Source organism: Alexandromys fortis, unplaced genomic scaffold (genome assembly GCF_014885135.2).
Source record: "Alexandromys fortis isolate MF-2015 unplaced genomic scaffold, M_Fortis_MF-2015_v1.1 scaffold_19, whole genome shotgun sequence".
Lineage (NCBI taxonomy): Eukaryota > Metazoa > Chordata > Mammalia > Rodentia > Cricetidae > Alexandromys > Alexandromys fortis.
The window spans coordinates 282,390-305,039 of NW_026067890.1; the positions used below are offsets into that span (position 1 = coordinate 282,390).

General features: G+C 34.1%; 1 protein-coding gene across 2 annotated transcripts in view; it reads left to right on the top strand.

Moving 5' to 3' along the window:
* The window catches only part of Col11a1 (collagen type XI alpha 1 chain), a 163,766-nt gene extending 141,370 nt beyond the window's left edge, over nucleotides 1–22,396 (top strand). For both annotated transcript variants that reach the window (XM_050155901.1, XM_050155826.1), the window contains 13 exons: nucleotides 2,727–2,780; nucleotides 2,904–3,011; nucleotides 3,514–3,567; nucleotides 8,213–8,266; nucleotides 9,113–9,220; nucleotides 9,741–9,794; nucleotides 9,895–9,930; nucleotides 10,024–10,077; nucleotides 11,613–11,862; nucleotides 16,056–16,168; nucleotides 17,203–17,271; nucleotides 18,956–19,189; nucleotides 20,740–22,396. In XM_050155901.1, coding sequence (XP_050011858.1) covers nucleotides 2,727–2,780; nucleotides 2,904–3,011; nucleotides 3,514–3,567; nucleotides 8,213–8,266; nucleotides 9,113–9,220; nucleotides 9,741–9,794; nucleotides 9,895–9,930; nucleotides 10,024–10,077; nucleotides 11,613–11,862; nucleotides 16,056–16,168; nucleotides 17,203–17,271; nucleotides 18,956–19,189; nucleotides 20,740–20,886 — 1,335 coding nt within the window. In that variant the 3' untranslated portion in view covers nucleotides 20,887–22,396. The remainder of the gene's footprint in view (nucleotides 1–2,726; nucleotides 2,781–2,903; nucleotides 3,012–3,513; nucleotides 3,568–8,212; nucleotides 8,267–9,112; nucleotides 9,221–9,740; nucleotides 9,795–9,894; nucleotides 9,931–10,023; nucleotides 10,078–11,612; nucleotides 11,863–16,055; nucleotides 16,169–17,202; nucleotides 17,272–18,955; nucleotides 19,190–20,739) is intronic.
* The last annotated feature ends 254 nt before the right edge of the window (nucleotides 22,397–22,650 follow it).

Genomic DNA, 22,650 nt, shown 5'->3' on the forward strand with positions numbered 1-22,650 from the left:
TTTCTCTTCCTTTCCTTTCCTTTCCTTTCCTTTCCTTTCCTTTCCTTTCCTTTCCTTTCCTTTCCTTTCCTTTCCTTTCCTTTCCTTTCCTTTCCTTTCCTTTCCTTTCCTTTCCTTTCCTTCTCCCTTCCTCCCTCCTAACCTCTCTCTCTCTTCTTTCCTTCCTTTCTCTTTTTTCTTTCTCTCTCTCTCTCTCTCTCTCTCTCTCTCTCTCTCTCTCTCTCTCTCTCTCTCTTTTTTTTTCTTTCTTTACTTATGTATTACATCCCAAACACAGCTTGTCCATCCTTTTCCCTTCCCAGTTGCTCCCCTCCACGTCCCCCCTCTCATCCACTCTTCCTTTATTTCCTTTCCTTCATTCCCCTAGAGTTATCAATCAAACATGACATGTCCAGTTGCACTAAGCATAGGCACAAACCCTCCTGTTATGGCTGGATAAGGCAATCCAGTAGAAGGAAAAGGGTTACCAAAGTAGGCAAAAGATCAGAGATAACCCCTACTCCCGCTGTTAGCAGTCCCACAAGAACACAAGATACTTGACCATAACATAGATGCAGAGGACCTAGGTCAGACCCTTACATACGACTTGACTGCTTGTCAGTTAAGTCTCTATGAGCCCCTATGATCCCATTTGGTGGGCCATTTTCTTGTCTTTCTTCCCCCTGAAGTGGATCAAATACATTGACCTCATCTTCATACATTTTATGTTTGTCTTTGTAAGAAATTTTTGCATATTCCTTATGGTTTTGATTTTACTTTGTAGTTCTTTTCATCATGCATGGCACAATTTGTAGCATAAATAATAATGTACATATTTGAGAATTGAATGGCAGAATGAACAAAAAATAAAAGATCATATTGTAAACTACTGATAGTGGAAAGAAAATTATATGATGTCATTTCTCATGAGTAAAAAAAATAGAATAATAGTGTCTTTTAGGAATAAATTTAACTAGTTTATTTAATGCAAACTTATGAGAAAGAACTAAAAACAGGATTCCCATGGGTCTTGAATTTATCCGTTTGTGTATCCATTGCCGAAGAGAAAGACTGAGTGACTTATAAGGAACAAAATGCATTTGGTTCCTAGCTGTGCAGGCTGGACAGTTCAACATAAGCAGTTTAGAATAAGGAAAGGACTTCTTACCACCTCACCTATGGCCTTTACAAGCAAACCACAGCTGAGGTATCATGAGAAAAAGATGGTAGAAGACTAGCAAAGGGAGAGCTCCAAAAGGAGGGATAGAGAAAGGAGTGAGAGGAGGAGAGAAAGAGAACTTCTGCTAGGGTGAATTTGATTATTGCATTTCTCTAAATACTTGTTATTGTGATGTTTTTAAAATATATATTCTACTGACTAGGGTGACAATACAATTTCTGCCTCAACGTTGTAATGGTAGGAAAAAAACAAAGACTGTGCTCAATGCAAATACTGCTGAATAAACAAATCCACGGGAGCAGGTCCCTCAGGATCTGCTTCTCCCTGTTGAAAAGAAAACCACATGAGCACACCAAAAGCCTGTAGTTAAAGTATCTCTTACAACTCAGCATATTGCTACCACCTTAAGGAACAGTTCACAGAACTTATACAATTATTTTGAGGCACCACGAATTTTATTACTAAGTGTGGTTGCAGTCATGCTATTGGAAAAATAAGTGATTTAAAAGTCTTCCTTGGCTATCACATTTAAAATGAGTTCCTGGAACTAGAGTTTGAAGAAGTGAATGATATTTATTTAATTTGATAAATATAATATTGAGAAATAACATGAAAGATGAGCCTGCATTCACAGTAAAATACTGAAATACCATCTAAAGCAAAACAAAATATTATCTTCATGTCTCACAAAATGTCACCATTGTATCTACGCTGTCCAACCTCCATATCTAATCTCTGTCAATAATGTTAAATGTGATCACTGAAAAAATTACTTAGAGATCATTAGTTCCTTACTAAATCTTTCTTTACATATGCCTTTCTATGATATTTTGAGTATAATCTTTTTTATCTCTAGGCTAGAGTTTAAAAAATCAAATTATTTTTAATCTTACATGTTTGTGAATTAAATCTTCCCATAAGAATGAAACTCCTCAGATTTTTGAGCTTCATTATTGTACATGTTAGTCTTCTTTAGCTGGTGCATGATCCTAGAAAGCTTGAGTATTTAGGTGTTCTTAGATTGAGCCACCTCTGAAACATCCTTAAATATAAAAATGCAAATAACTTCAATATATTCAAGGAACTCTGAAAATTCAAAATAGCAAATAACTTCTAGCATTTTCATTCAATGTCAGTATTTTTTATTAGCATTTTTTTTTCTGAGACTTGGTGTCACTATGTAGCCCTGGATAACCTGGAACTCATTCTGTAGCCCAGACTTGCCTAAAACTCACAGCAATCCACCTGCCTCTGCTTCCATGTGCTGGGTTTAAAATCATGCACTGCTACACCCCACTCTTCTTCAGCATTGTGGAGAAGTTGGGTTTGTACAGTCTTTGTTGATGTTATGTAACGATCTGGACTTTATTAGTTGATTTATCTTAAATGATATAAACAGCAGTTTTTACATGGAATTAGTGTTATATTTCAGAATCATGTTTTAAATAGAGAAGTAAGATGTAACTATACCGTAATAGTCTATCATCAGTTCCTGCATTTTCATATAGTTCCTCAACATTATTTCTTTTAAGATAATACATCTCTAAATACAATTTTCTATTTACAGGGTCCTCCAGGGGCTCCGGGTTCAGAAGGAAGGCAAGGAGAAAAAGGTGCTAAGGTAAGATGTGAAGAAGAGATAAGTTAGGCTGTTTATGCACTGAAAAGCATCTGTTTCCACACATTAAAAGGTATCATGTGCTTTAACGTTATTAATGTGCCCACTTGTTTCATTTTCAAACAGGGAGAAGCTGGTGCTGAAGGACCTCCTGGGAAAACTGGCCCTGTCGGACCTCAGGGTCCTTCTGGAAAGCCTGGTGCAGAAGGTCTTCGAGGTATCCCTGGTCCTGTGGTGAGCATCTGTCCTAAGAGGGACTGCTATAAAAATAACTTTAAATTTCAATATCTTTGAATCAAAATGCTTATAATGTTGTTGCTTTATAACTTACAGTGTGCTTTAGAGAAATCCAGTATTTCTATAGAAGTTATTAAGTGACAGTTGAATAATTTAAGAATCCATCTAAAACTATTTAAGTATTTCATTTGTACAAGAATTTTGTGGTAAAGTTCTAATTTAATAAAGCAGAAGAGAACTAAATTCTAATGTCATAGTGATGGAATATTTTGTACATATATCTCTGTATATGTTTATGTGTTTATATAAGTATGTGTACATGTATGCATGAGTGTATATACATGTACAGGTAAAGAGAATAAAAACAACCTTACAGTATTTGTGTGTTCGAGGTGGTACAATTTACAGATGCCAAGTCTTTTCTTTCTGTTTGTCCAACATTTAAAAATAGTAGATATTTTCTTGGTTAGCAAACAAAATTTCATTTTCTTTTATGTAGGGAGAACAAGGACTCCCTGGTGCTGCTGGGCAAGATGGACCCCCTGGTCCTCTGGTGAGTGTCATTTTTCTTTATTTATAGAGAATTCCCAAAATAAATTTTTTGTAGGCTAGAATTTGTGAGTGGTGTTTTATAAAGAGGTTTGTACTTTTTAATAAAGAATATTGCACATTCAAGGAGAAAAACAATACTGCTAACAGCATGCAAAGTATGCCACTTGGCCCAGAGAATATTCCTTCCTCATACCTGTTAGAAGAAGAAATGTCTTTTCTACTCAGAAGAAAATGTTACTAATGTTCCAACCAGGGATTTTTTTTCTCAGCGCAGACAGTTCCCCAAAGTGCATGTGATTAAACTTCTTTTCTGGGTCTTCACTTATGGAGAAATGTCCGCACACGAAGTTGGTAGGTGCCCAAATAGATGGTTTTCTTTTTGAGATAAATAGGTTCAGAAACAGGACATTATGCTGAGCTCTAAAACGTCATGTGATTATTTTTATGATGTAATTGGACCAGGAATTTCATGTGCAAGCAGCATGCTTAATAAATGCAGCAAAGCATGCAGGACTCAGACAGTGTCTTAGGGTCCAAAGTTATCCTTGATACAATATGGGCATGACATGATAACGAAACCATGTCCTTCAGAATCATTGTTTGCCTGGTCATGTTCATTTATAAATTGCTTCAATTGGCAAAGGTTTTTAAACATTGATTTTTACATAACTATGAAGTATTAATCAAAAAAGTAAATAATACTGGTAGCAATAAGGGAGTGTGATACATTTTACTTTAAATAACCAAATCCTTTCTTAAAGTAACTTGAATTTTATTTACATCCCCATTGTCCTAAACATAGTTTTTACTTAGAATATATACATAGTCAGCAAGCATCAAAAGTGGAACCATATTCTAATCATTCAGGACATATTCAACTATTTCTTTCATTAAGAAAATCACAAGTTCTAACATAGTCTCAATAAAAATCATGTGTTAAGATCTTTTGAAAATTGCACTTCAGAAGTTAGATTACTTATTTAGTAACTAGATAAATGTTGTTGAATCTTTAATTGATTTGATGCAGGAGATTACTAGTTATGTACTCCATACATAATCTGATTATCATAGAAATTGAGCCCTGGGCGAAGCTGGGTCAGCTCCAGATCTGCATAGCTGTTTAGGAAATATTCTCCTTTAATGTGGTAAAGTCCTCTCTGCAGATTAAGAGTCCGGTAGCACAATGCTTTGCCTAAATATCACCTAAAATTTACCTGTTTTTTTTTTCTTGTAATGTTAGATTTTCTAATAAGCATTCTGACCTTTCAGCAGATGAAATAAAAGCACCTTGCTGGAGATTTCCTTTAGCTAATGTTAAAAATAAAACCATCAGACACACCAGCTGATTAAAGTCTATGAAATTTGTGTTTCTAATGCTTAAGTAAATGTGAGTTTACAGTATAAGAAGGATGAACAGCTCAAATCATTTTTGGAAAATTGCAGTGGTAAGCATTAGGATGGCCCAACACACTCATACTCGTTCCCTGGCTGCTGGTTTCATTTGGGAATATTATGNTCAATCTGATATCTGGAAAATGCTATTTAGTCCTCACGAGAAGAAGGGAGGTAGAGAAGGTATCTGCAGAATGCTATGTATAATGAACATTTCTACTCAGCTAAGCAAGATTCATTTTAGAAGTAGCATGTTTTAATTTGAGTGAGGTATTATTTTGGATACAGGTTAAATTCACCCACTTTCAAATCAAGCACATTGGTTAAAGAAATTAGCAGTCCTATGTGCTTGTGGGATAATATTAGGATCCATGCTCCTTCTCCAACCTCGGCAGTTTCAAAGGGAGAATAGTAAGGGCATCTGATCCTATCCCATAAAATGATATTAAGTTTAATTAAAGTTAATAGAGGTGATATTTCCCACCTAATAGGTTCTTATGTTTTTAAAATGAGCTCTTTGTGAAGCACTTACATAACTAATGGGTAGTAATACCACTGAGTAAAGAATTATCAAATGAAGGAAATGATTATACATATTTCTAAATATTGTATTTTTATAGTGTTGTATTTGGAGTGAGTGTGGCTAAATGGTCCCCAAATTCACATTTATATGTATCCAATAATCTGGATTAGACATTGATGACCAGGCAAATGAGATTATTTTTGGAGCAGCTAGAACGTAGCTTGGTGAGTTCTGTGACAGAAGCCAGCAGAGGATGTCATTCCCAGGTGACCTGTGTGTTTGCTTCCAGTTGCTAAGAAAGTAGAGAGGCTTGTGTGAGGGTAAATGTGGGAGGGGAGACTGAAATATCTGAAAGTTCAGACAGGTTTACAATGAATTTAAAAATTAATCTACTTGAAATTTTTATAGGTAATTCTTTATTCCTCCTAGTTTTCCTCCTAGTTACAAATACAGTCACGCTCACATCCAAGACTGTGTAGATAGATCTCTGCAACTACCTCCATATAAAGTCTTTTTTTTCTGCTTCTTGAAAGTGCCTATAACTTCTTATATTCGACTATAGATCTTATTAGAGAGCATTCTCATTTTGTTCTCTTAAAACATAAAACCAGAAACAAACCTGTTTATTTACCTTCATTTTGAGAAGGGGTAATCTCGTTATATAGACTAGGTTAGCCTTCATGTCACTGTGTAGCTCAGGCTAGCATTGATTTGTGTCCTTGCCTCAGACCTCAGGTACTATATTTCAAAAGTGACTCATGCTCAGCTAGTAAAGTTAGTTTTTGTGATCATATGTAACTTAAATCTATATATCTATATATCTATATCTATATAGATATATAGATATCCTATCTATCTATCATCTATCTATCTATCTTGCTATCTATCTATCTATCTATCTATCTATCTATCTATCTATCATCTATTTAAAGATATAGATATCAACACACCAACACACAGAATTTCTCCAAAGAACTCAAAATAAATACATAGCACATATGAATTTAACATTAAACTGAAAAGTCAATGATGAGCCTGTGTTTTTTGTAAGTAGAATTACTTTTTGAGCAATCAAGAAACCTTAAATGGGCATGTCTTAAAAGACAGAGAACGTAGAATAATTTCAGATGTCCTCTATAAGATCATAGTTAACATTGCTGAGTAATTTAAAAAAGCATGTATTTGATGTTTGCAAGCATAATTAAGGTTGTAGTAATTTTAAAATTTTTGTTTCATATTCTTTTACATTAAGTACCTACTACTTTCTATGGAAAATGACTCAATTTTTAATTTTTTTGTTAATTTTAATATCAATATCTTCTTTTTGGAAAATGGTGAATATCTGACAGTGTCCATTTTTAAACATAGAAGCCTAAATAAAAAGATGACTTATTATTAGTTATTAAATTATAGTTTCAATTTTTCTTTAGTGATCCACATAAACTATGTAACGGGGTTGTAATACATAACATTCTATCATGATTACATGTGTTTAAATGTTAAGATCTTTGGTTTTTGCCTATTTAAGTACTACTTCTTACTATTATCCTCTTAGTCTAGTTTGGGGTGTAGAGTTTTCTTAACTCTATAGTTGTGAGTTGTAGTTTAAGGCAGATGTTTCACAGGGCATAACAGTACAGGGGGGGTGTTCCTGTGTGTATTTCGGACATTTATGAATGCATGGTTGCTGTTTTCCTTTTCTCTTTATTGCTTATGAATTATATATCTCCCCAAGGGCTCTCCATTTATAATATCCTGAAGAGTAAATACCAACATGAAAATTTAGCATGTATTTTTTTTTTATATGCAGAGGTGAAGTTTTTGGTCTCTTCTATACAAAGAGAGAGACCTTGACCTGTCTTCACTGTCATGACATCACTGATTTTGTTTCTAGTCACTGAACACATAAGACTGGTTTAGATTAACAGCATCATATCCAGGATGGTTTGCAAATTTTTAGGATCTTACTTAGAACAACATCCTTTACCTCTAAACCCATTTATGAGCAGTATCTATTAAAAAAAAAAGCTTAAAAATAGAGTTAACACTCAAACCATGTTTAGTACATTTCTTCTCAATAATGAACAGTTAGAAATGCTAGCATCTCCCCTTATAATTATGATGGAGTAAGAAAGTTGAAATAATGTTTGCATTGTATTTTGATATTTATTCAGGCAGTTTTAAAGCTTGAGCCCTCTTTCATCATGTTAACGTTGATATAGTTATTTTTAAATACTGTGAATAAACTCGGGGCTGTAAGACACATGTGTGTCTGTAACAGTGGCTGAGCTGTGGATGCCCCATGAGTGTGCAACTCAGCTTTCCCTCTGATGCAAGAATTTCTATAAACTGTCTTATGTGCCTGATAAATTGAGAATATAATGAGGAAGCAAGAAATATGGTCCCTATTCATATTTTCAATATGTAGATAATATGCTGATTTCTGATTGGCATATATCATGTTCAACCAGGATTCTCAGTGGTTTCTGTTACTTGTACAAATATGCGGTTCTTTACTGCAATTATTCTTTGTTAGAACTGCTTATTCATGCTTTCATACAGTTTTGTTCTAACACTGAGAGTGTTAACACCGAGAGGCCAGATTTCTATAGTCTTCCAGAAGCACACCACCAAGGGAAAGCGAATCAAACACAAGGTCTTGTTGGAGACATTTCCCATTCAAACCATAGTACTCATTCTCAATACATTTATTTATTTTCTTTTTATTCAGGGACCTCCTGGTTTACCTGGTCTCAAAGGTGACCCTGGCTCCAAAGGAGAAAAGGTAAGAGTAAAAAAAAAAGTGTCATTAGGGTTTTATAATAGTAATAACAGATGTGATAACATTCTCAAAGGCACTTAAAATGCCTTTTCAAACTCTACCACCGTCATTCTGATTATGCGTAAAGATAACAATTCTCAGGCTCTCAAGTGTATTTAGAGCAGGAAAATCTGCAGATAGTAGTGGGAAATGCTGCGGCATGAGTGCTGTCTCTTTGTAATGAGCCCTTTTAGACACTGTTTGGAGAGAGCATATGGTTATGCTAAGTAACTCCCCCCAAAAATAGACTGAATAGCTGTGGCTATTATTAGGGTTGTAAGCATGAAAGGAAAGTTTTAGGCCAGAAATGTTTTTTTTTTCCAGCAATAATATGCTCTCCCAGACTTTATATTGTGTTTTGCCACATAAGGAAACTGAGTCATTTGTATAATGGAATTAGTACAGTTAGAATGTTTTCTATATCTCTAGGACTCTTTTCAAGACAAACCATATTTCATATTAAATGAGATGCTTACTAAAATAATGAGTTCTCTGGTTGTTATGATACCAACACTCCATTTGGACTTTTTAAAATATTTTTTTTGTAAATAAAGCACTAATGGTTATTATTATTTTTTCATCAAGTTTTTTTTTATCAGCAATAAATCTGCTCTTCCTGTAAGCAGTAGATGGTCCTTAGATGGAGGCTTTACACTTGAAATTTCATACAGAAGTGTTATCCAAACTCCCTTCATTCTTTTAATATTATGTTTTATGGATCTAATAATCAAATATTTTATGACAAAAATTTAATCATGGCTCTAACTTACTTATTGTATTACTGAACCTTATTGTCTTTCTTCTACATAGGGACATCCTGGTTTAATTGGATTGATTGGTCCTCCGGGAGAACAAGGGGAAAAAGGTGACAGAGGTCTCCCTGGGACTCAAGGTTCTCCGGGAGCCAAAGGGGATGGGGTGAGTACAGATGGCTGTCCCACTTCGTTTACCAGCACAAATATAGATGCACAATTACACAGTTTTCATCATAATTATCAGCATGCTTTAGGGCACTCTTACTCTATTCTGCATTAGCCCATGCTGTTTTTTAAACATTTTAATAAATTAAAAATAAAATTTTTATTTTTTTATTAAAAAAATTTTAAATAAAATATACAGTTTAAAAAAATACAATGTCATAGACCTTTGTACAAACTGTTCTGGAATCCATGTCACATGGTGACTTTTTTTTTTAAAGCTGCAGGGGTGCCTAAATGTATGTATGTCCACATAGTCTTCATGGTTTAGACATAATGGAAAAGCCCTGCATTACAATGAATGGCAACAAGTTTGGATTGTTACTCAAAGAGTCTCACTTATTCATAGTAAAACATTATTACATGTTTTTAAATGTTCAGAGTTTTGCAATCAGTGTGGCACACATGAAGATGAGATGAAACAAGAAACTAATTAAATTTGATGCTGTTTGTCCCCCTAGGGCATCCCAGGTCCTGCTGGTCCCATTGGCCCTCCTGGTCCTCCAGGATTACCAGTAAGTTCAAGAGAAAGGAAACATGAGGTGAAATGACAAGCATGTCAGTGCAATCTATAGTCCACACTTTTACCTGGGGCCTTGTCTTTGTGTTTTCTAGGGTCCTGCTGGCCCGAAGGGTAACAAAGGATCTTCTGTGAGTGCTTTTTTGATTTTCATATTAGTATTTCAATGAAGCCTGTTGAATTTTCCTCCCACTTCATAGGCTTTCCTGTTTTCTTTCTAACAGGGACCTACTGGACAGAAGGGTGACAGTGGTCTGCCAGGACCTCCTGGGCCTCCAGTAAGTATATATTAGCAAGAAATATACTATATTAATAGGAATATAGATGCAGGCTATTGTTTCTCTGGACTTACATGACAAAGAGAAAAGCAAATTCTATCAAAATATTGATTTTTGTAGGAAAATGCAACTAGGCCACTTGGGTAATCAATCTATGTGTCAAGATTCGTGTTTTAGTTGATATCACTCCTTAAATATAAAGATTTTTTTAAATTGTATATTATAGTAAACATCCGTTTGTCAAGATAACCATGAGTGCTTTGGTCACCTGTAATGAGGCTTACAGAACAGATGCCCACAGAAATAGATTTACTACTGACTCCAGACATCAAGACGAAAGCTCGGATCCCAGGGTGTTTTTTTGTTTGTTTGTTTGTTTGTTTTCTATTGCAATAGGAAATAGTGATAGCAAAACATGAAACCATAATAGCTAAGAAAGCGTCATTTATTAACAGTGACATTTTCCAAAGCCTTAGTACTAACGTGTAGACCTATATTTAAGAAATCATATTCTGTTTTTATGGGATTTTGTTTGTTTGCTTTTAGTTGAAGTTCTGCCAACTGTATATGTAATGGTTTTAACAGACCTCTAGGCTGAAGACCAGCAGAGTGTCACTGTGGAGGCTGGGAATCCTTAAACAAAGTGTCACAGGCTTGGCTTTCCCTAAAATCTGTAGGGGAAGAAACTATTTTGAACTTCTAAGCTCGTATATTACATCCTTTTCCTAGTCTCTCAGCCTTGTCTACATCTATGTTTCTGTGACCACATTTTCTTTTTTTTTTTTTTTTCATCAGAACATCAGTCATGATACATTAGGCTTCCCCAGTGACTTCATCGTATTTAATCATATCTTCAGTTATCCCAGTTATAAAAAAGATTTCGTTCTGAATTTTTGTCCTGGGGATCAGAAATATTATATGTTTAGATACATTGGGCGCGATATAATCAGTAATGATACAGATTAACTCTCTGGTGCGGTTCTGCTCCTACAAGTGGGTAAATTTAAGTTGATGGTATTTACTTCCAAAGTAGTACATATATTCATATTTGAAAATGATAATGGGGCAAAGTTTTTAATCCTTCAGAAGCAGTTTTTATTGAATAAAATAGACAAATTTGGATACCCAAAAAGCTGAGTAACAGTGTTAAAAATTCCCAGAAATTCTAATACATAGTTCTGGTTATGCTATATACATCAAGACTCATTTAATAAATAACAGAGTAACCTATGTAACATGTTAGCACAATTCCAAACTGTGTTAGTTTACAGAGAGTGTACCAGCAATGATCCAATTTGTGTCTCTACCTCAGTATCTCTACTATATTCTTTTTAAAAATTCTTATAAAAAGTTCTTATAAAAGAACATATATATATATATATATAAAATCTTTTCATATGGTATATATGATCAGTTTAGCTACAGATAGCTAACCCAAATAACTTCTAAAAAGAATATAATAAGTAGTAAACTATTGAAATTCACAGAATAATTTCTTTTCTGAAATACTGATGTTCATATGAATTCCCTTCCAGGGTCCTCCTGGAGAAGTCATTCAGCCACTACCCATTCTGTCACCCAAAAAAACAAGAAGACATACGGAGAGCATTCAGGCCGATGCAGGCGATAATATTCTCGACTATGCAGATGGAATGGAGGAAATCTTTGGTTCCCTTAACTCTCTGAAACAAGACATTGAACATATGAAGTTTCCCATGGGCACGCAGACGAATCCAGCACGAACATGCAAAGACCTGCAGCTTAGCCATCCCGACTTCCCAGATGGTATGTCAATAACAGCTCAGTGAATGCCCTGGGCTGTTCAGCCACTACAGTGCCTTGTTAGCATGTTCATTTTTATTAATAGAATAAATATAGTCTCTAAATAAAACTAAAGCAAATAGCTATCACTTTTAGCCTTGTAGATGGGGGAGAGAGGAGCTTATTTACACCATGCAGTCCAAGAACTGCTCTGGATAATTCTTCGCAATATCATGTTTCATTAAGTTTTGCCAAGATTACTTTGGAATCCTCATCATTAGCACAAATATATTTGGCCATGTAAATGACTCACAGCATAATATTATATGTGCACAAATATTCAGGCCACTCTATTTATTTCTAACTTACAGGCTTGTCAATGACTAATCTTATGTTAAAATGATTGCATTAAAATTAACTATTACAGATATGCTAATATGGTTTAGTACATTAATCAGAATAATATGTATAAGATTAAGTAGCTTAACAGCTGAATATTTGATCCAAGAGATTTGTCAATGCAATATTTAAAAATCTTGATGACTTGTGACAAAAATTTAGTTTTCAGAGCTGGAGGGCATTAAGAACACTGACTTCTCCTGCAGAAGTTTTGGGCTTAGTTCTCAGCACCCACATGGTAACTCCCAACCGTTTGTCAGTCCAGTTCCAGATGATTCTAGGAAATTGAGACCTCCACAAGCATCAGCATGCACGAATTATATATATATATATATATATATATATATATATATATATATATATATATACACACACACACACACACACACATTCGGACAAAATGATCATAGACATAAAATAAAACTAAAACTCTTTTCAAAATCATTTTCCTTTGACGCACACATAAACAGAAGAACTACAACCAACTTACTTAATACTAATAATATTTTACTGTGCCTACAGCCTGAAATGACTTGTATCTTTATTTCCTGAGGAATGAACAATTTGGGGGTTGATGAAAAGTTGGTAAAGTCATCTAATTAGCAAACTGTTGAGTACTAAATATTTCTCCAATTCTTGGTCTTTTACTTTATTCTGATATATTTCCATATGTCTTTTACTTCCAGGAAAGTACTGTTTTGCATGATTGATTTTAAATTAATATTAAAATTCATGTGTACATAACTCAGTACTTCCCAGAAAAGTCAAATATAAGTCATAAGTGACACACTACTAAAAACAATTGCAAAATTGTATTATATAAAGCATAGTCCATTAACACAAAAACACACTAATTGGATCCTACATAAATAAGTATCCATGGTTCTTAAATCGGTATTTATTTCAAAAGATAACATTTAGTGTGGTGACTTATAAAGAGATTTCTATTTTTAAATGGCATCATTTCCTCAAAGAGATGGTGTGCTTTTCTAGCAAACATGCTAGAAAACTATTCTCGCTACTCTGTTGAAAATCACTGGCAATCAACAGGTAACTGCCAAAATCATTGGGTTCTGAAATGAATATAAATGAATATGACTCCGTCATGCAAGCTATACACGTCAAAGCTCAATGAATGATTTAATCATGTGAAACTAATCGCTGAGTGTAAACATGAGAACCTGTATTATGAACCACATATGATGGGGAAGCAGAACTAAAAGGAGAAATCCTGTAAAGTCCAGAAATAATGTTCTGCCTGTGTGCTATGCTTTCCGGGAATCTCTATATAGCACCCCACTTCATTAGTACTTTTAGTACTTTAGAGCTTTAAATAAATGACATTTTCTTTATTTGTATATATGAACATTATTGAGCAGTGATTCTACCTACAGGAACTTAAATCTAAATTTTAAAATATAAACATAAAGCTAGAGAAGCTGAGTGGTGGTAACACATGCCTTTAATCCCCTCAGTAGGAAGGCAGAAGCAGGCGAATCTTTGTGAGTTCGAGGCCAGCCTGGTCTACGAGAGCTAGTTCCAGGGCAGGCTCCAAAGCTACAGAGAAACCCTGTCTCAAAAAAACATATATAAACTGGATATGATCTAACTAATATAGATAGGAAAACACAAGATAGCATATTATGATTATGGAAATAGTATGAACTCATACAATAAGAAGATGGCTCTACTTGGATCAAAATAAAGCCAATAACTTTGAAGATTTTATTTCCTCTGAAATTATAAAGAGTCAAGCTGAGAATCAAAAGATTATTCTAGGAAAAATGTGGCGAACTTTTGCAAAATTATGATGTAACAAGACCCTCATGTTTTTGTAAAACCAAAAAAAAAAAAATAGCCAAGGTTAAGCAGTGGTGAAGAGCCTGCTAAGTGATTTGTAGCAAATCAAAAGAGCACAAAGCAGTATCAGTAGAGGCTGATTAAGGAGCTGATAGACTATTTTATAGAAAAAAAATGATGCCAAAATTTCAGAAAAATTAGTCTTAACCAAGTGATATATAAAGTAGAGATAAATTGAACATAGTATCTTTGGGATATGGAACCACTTTAGCGTTCTATAGTTTTTATCTCTTTTTATATGCTTGAGTATTTTGCATACATATGTAAACCACATGCATACCTGATGCCACAGAGGCTAGAAGAGTGTAGTGGATGCCCTGGTACTAGAGCTACAGTAGGTTGTGCACCTCCATTTGGATTCTGGGAAATAAATTGAGATCATCTGGAAGAGTGGCCAGTGCTTATACTCAACCACGTCACTGAACAAATGTATCTTAAGAATTCATCTATTAATATATAATTGTATTATTTAAAGGTATTTAAGGAAACTGTTAAAGAATGGAAAGAACTGATGCAAATTGAAAGAATTGATACATTTTTTCCTATAAAATTCAAAATTATATATTCCTAAAAGTGTACAAAATATTAATAGTGTGAGTACAAAACTCATGGATTATTTTTGTTTACTTGCATAGTTTTCCTTATGATCTTAGCTTGTTTCATACGTGGATGTGCTCAGAAAAAAATGAATATTTTTGTTACTTTAGGTATTCAAGTTACATGAAAAACATAATATATTGAAATTTAAAGAACTTCATCTAATTATTTCAGGTATAGATAGCATAGAATTAGTTGATTCTGTATTTTTCAATGTCCCAGTACTAAATGATCAATTTGAGCTTCTTAAGTTTTAAGTGGGACTAGAGCAATTGCTCAGTGGGTAAATATGTTGCATAAGCATGATGTAAATTTTTAGGTCCAGTTCTCCCATAAATACTGGTTATGAATCCATAACCCTAATTTTGTAGAAGAGCCCAGAGATTCCCAGAAGCTCACTAGCAATCCAGTATGCAGGAATCAAGAGATTCCCAGGAACTCACTAGCCAGCCAGTATGCCACATAGAAAAACTCCAGGCTAAGTGAGAGACTGTCTCAAAACAAAAGATGGAACAATAGAAGAAAAACACACAAATTTATTATTTCCCTCCACGCACATGCACATACATGTGCAAATATACATATATTATAAGCACATACATTCAACTTATACACGGAAACTTAACTTTATAACAAGTGGACTGCTGTAATTCAAATCTTATTTGATATCAAGTAGCAGTCTAAGTATTGCAGGAAGAGAGGAAAGAAATCACCACATATCTAATTTATCTTCTAATAATCCTGAGTAAAAATGTATTGTTTAGTAAAAGAATAATGTTGATTACTCTCATTATTTACCATCTGCATTCACAGAGCACCAAATAATAGTCATTAACATAATTGTTTTCTCTACAACATTTCAATAATGGCTTTAATAGCAGAAAGAAGTTTGTTATAGGATGCTGTTCAAAAAGAAATTGTATTTACTATAAGAAATTTTGCTATAAAATAATGTTACAACTCTCAGTGCAATGTAGATCAATCACCTTCTTTTGTTAGACATGAAAGTATGTTGATTACAAACCTGAGATTACTAAAATATGATGATACATGTGTGATGTGGGCTCCAGTGCACCTGATTCTAATTTGAATGAAGATTTAATATGAATGGATAAACATAATGTTGAAAGGGTTACATTTAAACTGAATCCTAAACAGAGTGAGGCTAATAATTAAAATGATTATTCCAGAATGATTGTTTAGGCTCTTTAAAAATAATTGAACCAAAAGTGACATGAAATAACTCTACTCAAGTATACGCTGATATATAGCAAAATCAAAGCATGAAATTTCATATCTAATGCATTTTCAGTTTGATACTGTTGGCTTTATATATGAGATGTTATTGCTTTAACTTCTAGGTGAATATTGGATTGATCCTAACCAAGGCTGCTCGGGAGATTCCTTCAAAGTTTACTGTAATTTCACAGCTGGCGGTGAGACATGCATCTATCCAGACAAAAAATCTGAGGGAGTAAGTACCAATCTGTTTGGTGGTGGATGTTGACAGCTCCTGCCATGTTTTTGCAATATTGAAATAAACAGGAAAATTATTCTGTAGTATTTTCATTTATCTGCTTTTCTTTCAGGGTAATTAGAACATTTCATTTGCATAAATATGAATAAGGCACCAAACTGATGCACACGATTTACAGACCCTTCTTTCCTTTATTTTCTACCCAGATGTAGTCTTTAAGCACCTGCTGGCTCTCAAAGAATTCTATAGCTTTCCATGACACAGCACAGCTGAATCTCAGATCTTAGAGTGTGCATGGTATTCTCTGCCAAATTATTACATGATAGAACTTGCAGCTGCATATTATGCTCAAAGTGCAATATTTTGTAAAATATTAATCTCTTCTTTAAGTGAACAAATGCCAACTTTATGTCTATTTTGAATACTTAGTCTCACCAAAGAAATTTCTTGACTTTACCTCACAGTTATGGACACTTGAGGTGTATCTCTTAAGATACAGGCAGATATTCATTATGAAGAAGTGTATTCAACTTACATAATTATATTTCTCTGATACTGTTTAAGTAGGACAATAAATCTCATTTTCTTAGTAAGCACTGTGGGCAGTCAGATGGTTGAAAACTACTTCAGATAAGTTGTCTAACTTTATGTGTGGGAGGTCTTTTGAGAAGGAAAGTCTATGATTTGAGGTTGTTTGATGGGACAGGATCTTCCCTAGGAGAAGACATAAGAAGTCTTGCTTACACAATACGTAAGATATCGCTTACATAATTTCTGTTCCCTAATATCCTGTAACATTCTTTTTGAGTTAGTCTCTTCCTTTATTTTTTGGCAGAAAATATATCAGGAAGCAAATGACCCAGTCTTCATTCTATTTCTTTCATCTAGTTTGAAGTTTGCTCAGATCCCATTTTGTATAATATAAGGCCTATAGGTTTTGGAACATGTTTTAGCCTCCCAATCTTAGTACAATAATCTGATACATATGTATACAAAGCTTTTCATCAATTTTTCTCATTCTTTCACAACAGGTAAGAATCTCATCATGGCCAAAGGAGAAACCAGGAAGCTGGTACAGTGAATTTAAGAGGGGAAAACTGGTAGGTTGTTCCTCCACATGCAACAAAAGCTCAAACTCCTTAGGTGAAACTCCAATTATTCGTCCTCAGAAGTTCAATGCCAAAGCACAAATGATGCTTGCAGTTTGGTTCCTCATTTGCCAGTCTGGGAGGTCTTAGTCATCAGTAATATCTTAAAGCCTAAAGATTTGATTCAAAATAACCCAAAAATATTTCCGCACAAAAAAGATGATCAAATGAAAAATTCAGTTTAACATCATAGACTATTTTTTCTAAAAATAGCAAGAGTCAAAACCCAGCACCTAGTTACTATCTCTGATTTTACCCATTCTAATTTATGTCTGCTTGGAAGCCAGTTATTCTTTGTTCCTCATTTCCCTAAGAACTTATGGAAATTGGAATGTTTTTCTACTCACTGATAGTTTCAGGTATGTTGTAAATCAAATGACCGTTCATTTGTATGAAGTTCATTTTTATTTAAATATTGCTATATGATTAAAAATTTGACTTAATAATTGCTAGATAATGTAAGATTAAAGGCCCTTACTAAAATTATATTAAAAGCTGTTAAAATATAAATTTTTAATTTATTAGGAATTTCTCAAAATTTCTCACTAATCTTGGTAATTAACTACTTATTAATGTATTATTTTAAATGGTATTACTTGCCACTGGTAATGATTTATACATTTAATTTCCTTAACTTGTACACACACCCATCCATATTAGGCAATGACTTGTGTAGTCTTGCACCTGTCTTAAAATTTCCTTGTATGCCTTCAAGCCACATGCTAAATATTCATGGTGCATTTTCATCTGTATGAGGTGCAATGCACATATCTAGAATTGTGTGTGTTAATTGTATTTTAATTTATTTTACTATGTATAAAGCACATCTCAAATCCATTTTCAACCTCATAAGAATATCATCTAGTTTGTTAAATAGTAGGGTTAAGTAACTGAATTTTAAGGGGGGAGACTACAGACTTGCATGGATTCAGTCTATAATCTGAATGGGTTTAAATATTAGACTATATACATTTTGAGAACACAGATATTTCAATGATGTCAAATAAAATAATGTATAAAGATGTTACACCATAATAATTTGTAGCTAAGAATATCTTCCTTCTATAAAAATGAAATTATTGATGCAATATTGCCTAAAATTTTCTGGGTCATTATGCTTGATAATGTTGACTTAATAAAGCTATAAATTATCTGAAGATGGATAAATTCACATCTATTCTAAAAAACAAAAGCTTCATAGAAGACCAGGACATGGTTAAAGATACAGTTAAGTAGATATATTATAAAATTTCTGAAAATAAAATAGTTTAAAAACAAACGTTATTTCGCACCAAAATTTCTCAAATTTTGTTTTACTCCTGTCTTACAGTTAAAGGATGTATATCTCTTGGAGATAAAACATTTATTTTCTTACAGTATTGACTGATCAGAAAACGAAAACAGACAAAGTGAATCTTATAAAGCTAAACAGTATTGTAGTAACTGAGGTATCAGTATGGTAACAGGGCTGTTAGCAAAGACTCTCACTCTGGGGCAAGTCATATTGCTTCATAAAACGATAATATTCCACTGAGTATCACCAAGCCCTGCCAGTAACATTCACGGTCAGTGTTGAATTCTTTATATCAAGAAAGAAGAAAAGTCCACATGTGCCTTTTTATTCTTTGCTTCCCAGCTCTCATATTTAGATATGGAAGGCAATTCCATTAATATGGTGCAAATGACATTCCTGAGACTCCTGACTGCGTCTGCCCGACAAAATTTCACCTACAACTGCCATCAGTCAATTGCGTGGTATGACATGTCATCGGCAAGTTATGATAAAGCACTTCGGTTTCTGGGATCCAATGATGAGGAGATGTCCTATGAGAACAACCCACACATCAAAGCGTTGTATGATGGCTGTGCGGTGAGTTCAGCCTCAGTCTGCCTTCGCTCCTGGGTGGATATAAGAGGCAGTGTGGATAGCCTTGCTATGGCTCAAAACCAGATGTCTCTCTTAAAATAGATACCAATTGTTATTAAGGTTTTGTGCTTATCAGTGGCATATCAAGATAAATCATATTAGAAACCACTAAGGAACATGAATGAGCACACATGTGCACACACGCTGTACACACATACTGTACGCACAGACACACACACATACACACCAATACTCTGGAATATACACCTAAACATCTCATTTTGAAGATATAATAGAAGATAATATTAGTTCATGTGTTATTTGTCTACTTCCAGTATCTGAAAAATATTGCCAGCAGTCACTCAAACAAAAAAATAAAACAACATAGTTACTCTCAAAGTCCATGATTTTAAAATGACAGAGGGCATAAATGTCATTGTGGCATTTATAGAACAGGTGACTTTTCATGCCTGTCCTTTGGAAAGATCAATATACTAGCTTTAGAGCTGCTAATTTTCACTCCTCTCTGATGAAACATTATTTTAGCACATGGGAATTTCATATCCTAGCTAATGCTTCAGCTTATTGTTAGTGACTAGAGACATCTCAACGGCAAGCAACAGAGTTCATGATTTTAGCCAAGTGAGTCTGGTCCAAGAGGAACAAAAAAGAGAAAATAAGTGCATGAGCAAAGCTATAAAACTCCCCAGGGTATTTCACTGCTAGGTTTATAAAATTAAAAGACAGTAGTAGAAATATTTTGACTATTATCTTACTGATTTGTGAACACTCTAATTGGTGGTATTATCCTGGGAGAAGGGAGCCAAAAAATGAGGCAAACTAAGGTCTCAAGCAGCACCCAATTTTATTTAGAGCATCAGATAATTTATATTCTGAAGGTTAAGCAACATCAAATGATCAAGTTCACACGAGTTCAGTCTGCAAAGAAACTCAAGGACAGGATATGCTTGGAAACATTTTTGAATAACCAAAGCAATGTATAATTTAAGGCACACTCACTCCGATGTCCTAAAGCTGGGAAGGCAAACGAATGCACATTCTAAGAGCAAACCCACGTATAGAAGGAACAGAGGTCACAAGACTTTTGTCTCATTTTCTTGGAGTTTTTTTTTCCCCACAAACTCTCAGAATCACCCTCACACAGCTCCATTCTTGCATCATGTTCTGACACACTTCATTCTGATTTCTCATAAAAGAATTATGTTTCTGCCCCTGTATACCTAATGTTGTAAGGATTTTCTTATTCATGTAAGATTGAGTATAAACATTTCATATTGAATTATATGTTCTAATCCAGACCCTTTTTTACCATGAATAATCAAGTAGTTGAAATAAAATAGCAAGTAAAATTGTCAAGAAAATTGAAAACATCATGTGACATCAGTGATAACGAATGAACTCTTACATAGTTGTCGGGGCTCTCCCTTCTCTCATTGTCTTAGCTCAGATTAGATAATCAACAAAGAAAATACTGTGGATCTTAATAATAAGAAGTTATGACATAATTTTTATTTTCTGCTTATTGTTTACAGTCCAGAAAAGGCTATGAAAAGACTGTGATTGAGATCAATACTCCAAAAATTGATCAGGTACCCATCATTGATGTAATGATCAATGATTTTGGTGATCAGAATCAGAAGTTTGGCTTTGAAGTCGGTCCAGTTTGCTTCCTTGGCTAAGATTTGGATGAAGACTATATGAAACCAACAGAGAAAGTACCTTGGTACCTGCCACCAACCCATCTCATGCCACATGCAAGTTTGCAATAAGGACAGTAGAGAACACCTGTTTAGGAATCACCGACACCTGTTGGAGGCAAAGTCAGAGGGAAGAAGTTCTGGTAGTCACACCAGTATAAGCTAGTGTGGCTGAGATGGCAACAGGCCTGATTCTTGATATCAACCATCATCTCTCCTTTTTCTATTTGGATTTCTTTGGTGCTGTAGAAAAAAAAGAGAGAGAAAATATATATTCATAAAAACACATGGTGCTCATTCCCATCCATCAAAGATATAGTGAAAGTGTGTTTAATAAACTGTAATTATTTTATGTACAGTTCTATGCTGTCATTCATGTGTCCATTTCCAAGACTTGCACATGACTCTCAATCCCACCTAGTGCTAATGACAATTGTGGAACTGTGGTAACAATAAAAGATAGTGTTATGAAGACGACACTTGTAATTTCTGATGACCCCATTCCCTTTCTCTGATTAATAATAAAATGCCTTTGTGTATGTTGGTGTTGCAGAGTTCAGTTATTTGATAACGCTAGCAAATTGCACATGGCGCCAATCCCAGGCTTTCAGGAGCGCATGCCAATCAGCTCTTCTCTGCTGAAAGGAACTTGTTGAATTTCAGTCTAAAGGATCATTGCATTTTAATGCTTAATTCAGTGCTATACCTCAGATATTTTCTTTTTGGAGCCCAGATTTCACAGAATAATTGTATATATGGAAAACCAGAAAGTTTATATTTTTGAACAGGAACATATGTATGGAAAACTATTTTAACATCCACCCAGTAAATAACTTTTATGTACAACTATTTCTCTACTTTATCTTCTCTCATTGTCTTCAGGCTTCAGCAATTCCAACAAACATTAAAGATGGGAACTAAGCAAATGTTTATGAATTTGTGCAATGTTAGATTTGTAAACAATGAACTCTTTGAGTGTTATCTAAGTAGTATAATAATAACAGTCTCAAATATTATTTTATTTGCCCAACAAATACAACTGCTTTCCTTTTAAGATAATTATATTCAACATTTGACCAACCGAGTAGCTAAATACATATGGGTGGGCTGCTTTAAAAGTCATATTTATTCAGAACAGTCAGCCACCTTCTTTTTTCCACTAAGGTATTTTGTTTCACATAGCCTGAATTAACTAGCATTAAAATTTAAAAATTACCAACTCAACTTTGTATCTATTTTAAATAATATATGTAAGACTTGAAAATAAATGTTTTATTATAATTTCTTATATGAAGTGTTAAATTAATTGATACCAGATTCCACTGGAACATTTATTAACTGATAATTTATCAAAAAACATAATCTGTAATTTTGACATTTAAAAGTGAACCTTTGTAATTCATAATTTCTTTATTTCTGAAACCAAGTTTGTGAATGTCCTTTGGAGGAGGGAGATATGAACTTTATCAATAAATCAAGTCTTGTCTACCTGGATTGGTCATTTTCTTTCCTAAACTGGCTGTAAATCACTTTTTTCTACAGAAAGGCTTTGACTGTCATCCTTGACCATCCAGATGAAAATACTATAATGCTTGCATGTTGGTACTCAAAGAGAAGCTCTAAAACATACATATAATGCAGTCAGCAATGAATGGCAATACTCTACTTTCAAAAAACATGATAAGATATATTTGGTGTTATAAAAATATTTTCACGAGCACATGTTTTACAAAGACTCAATGTGTT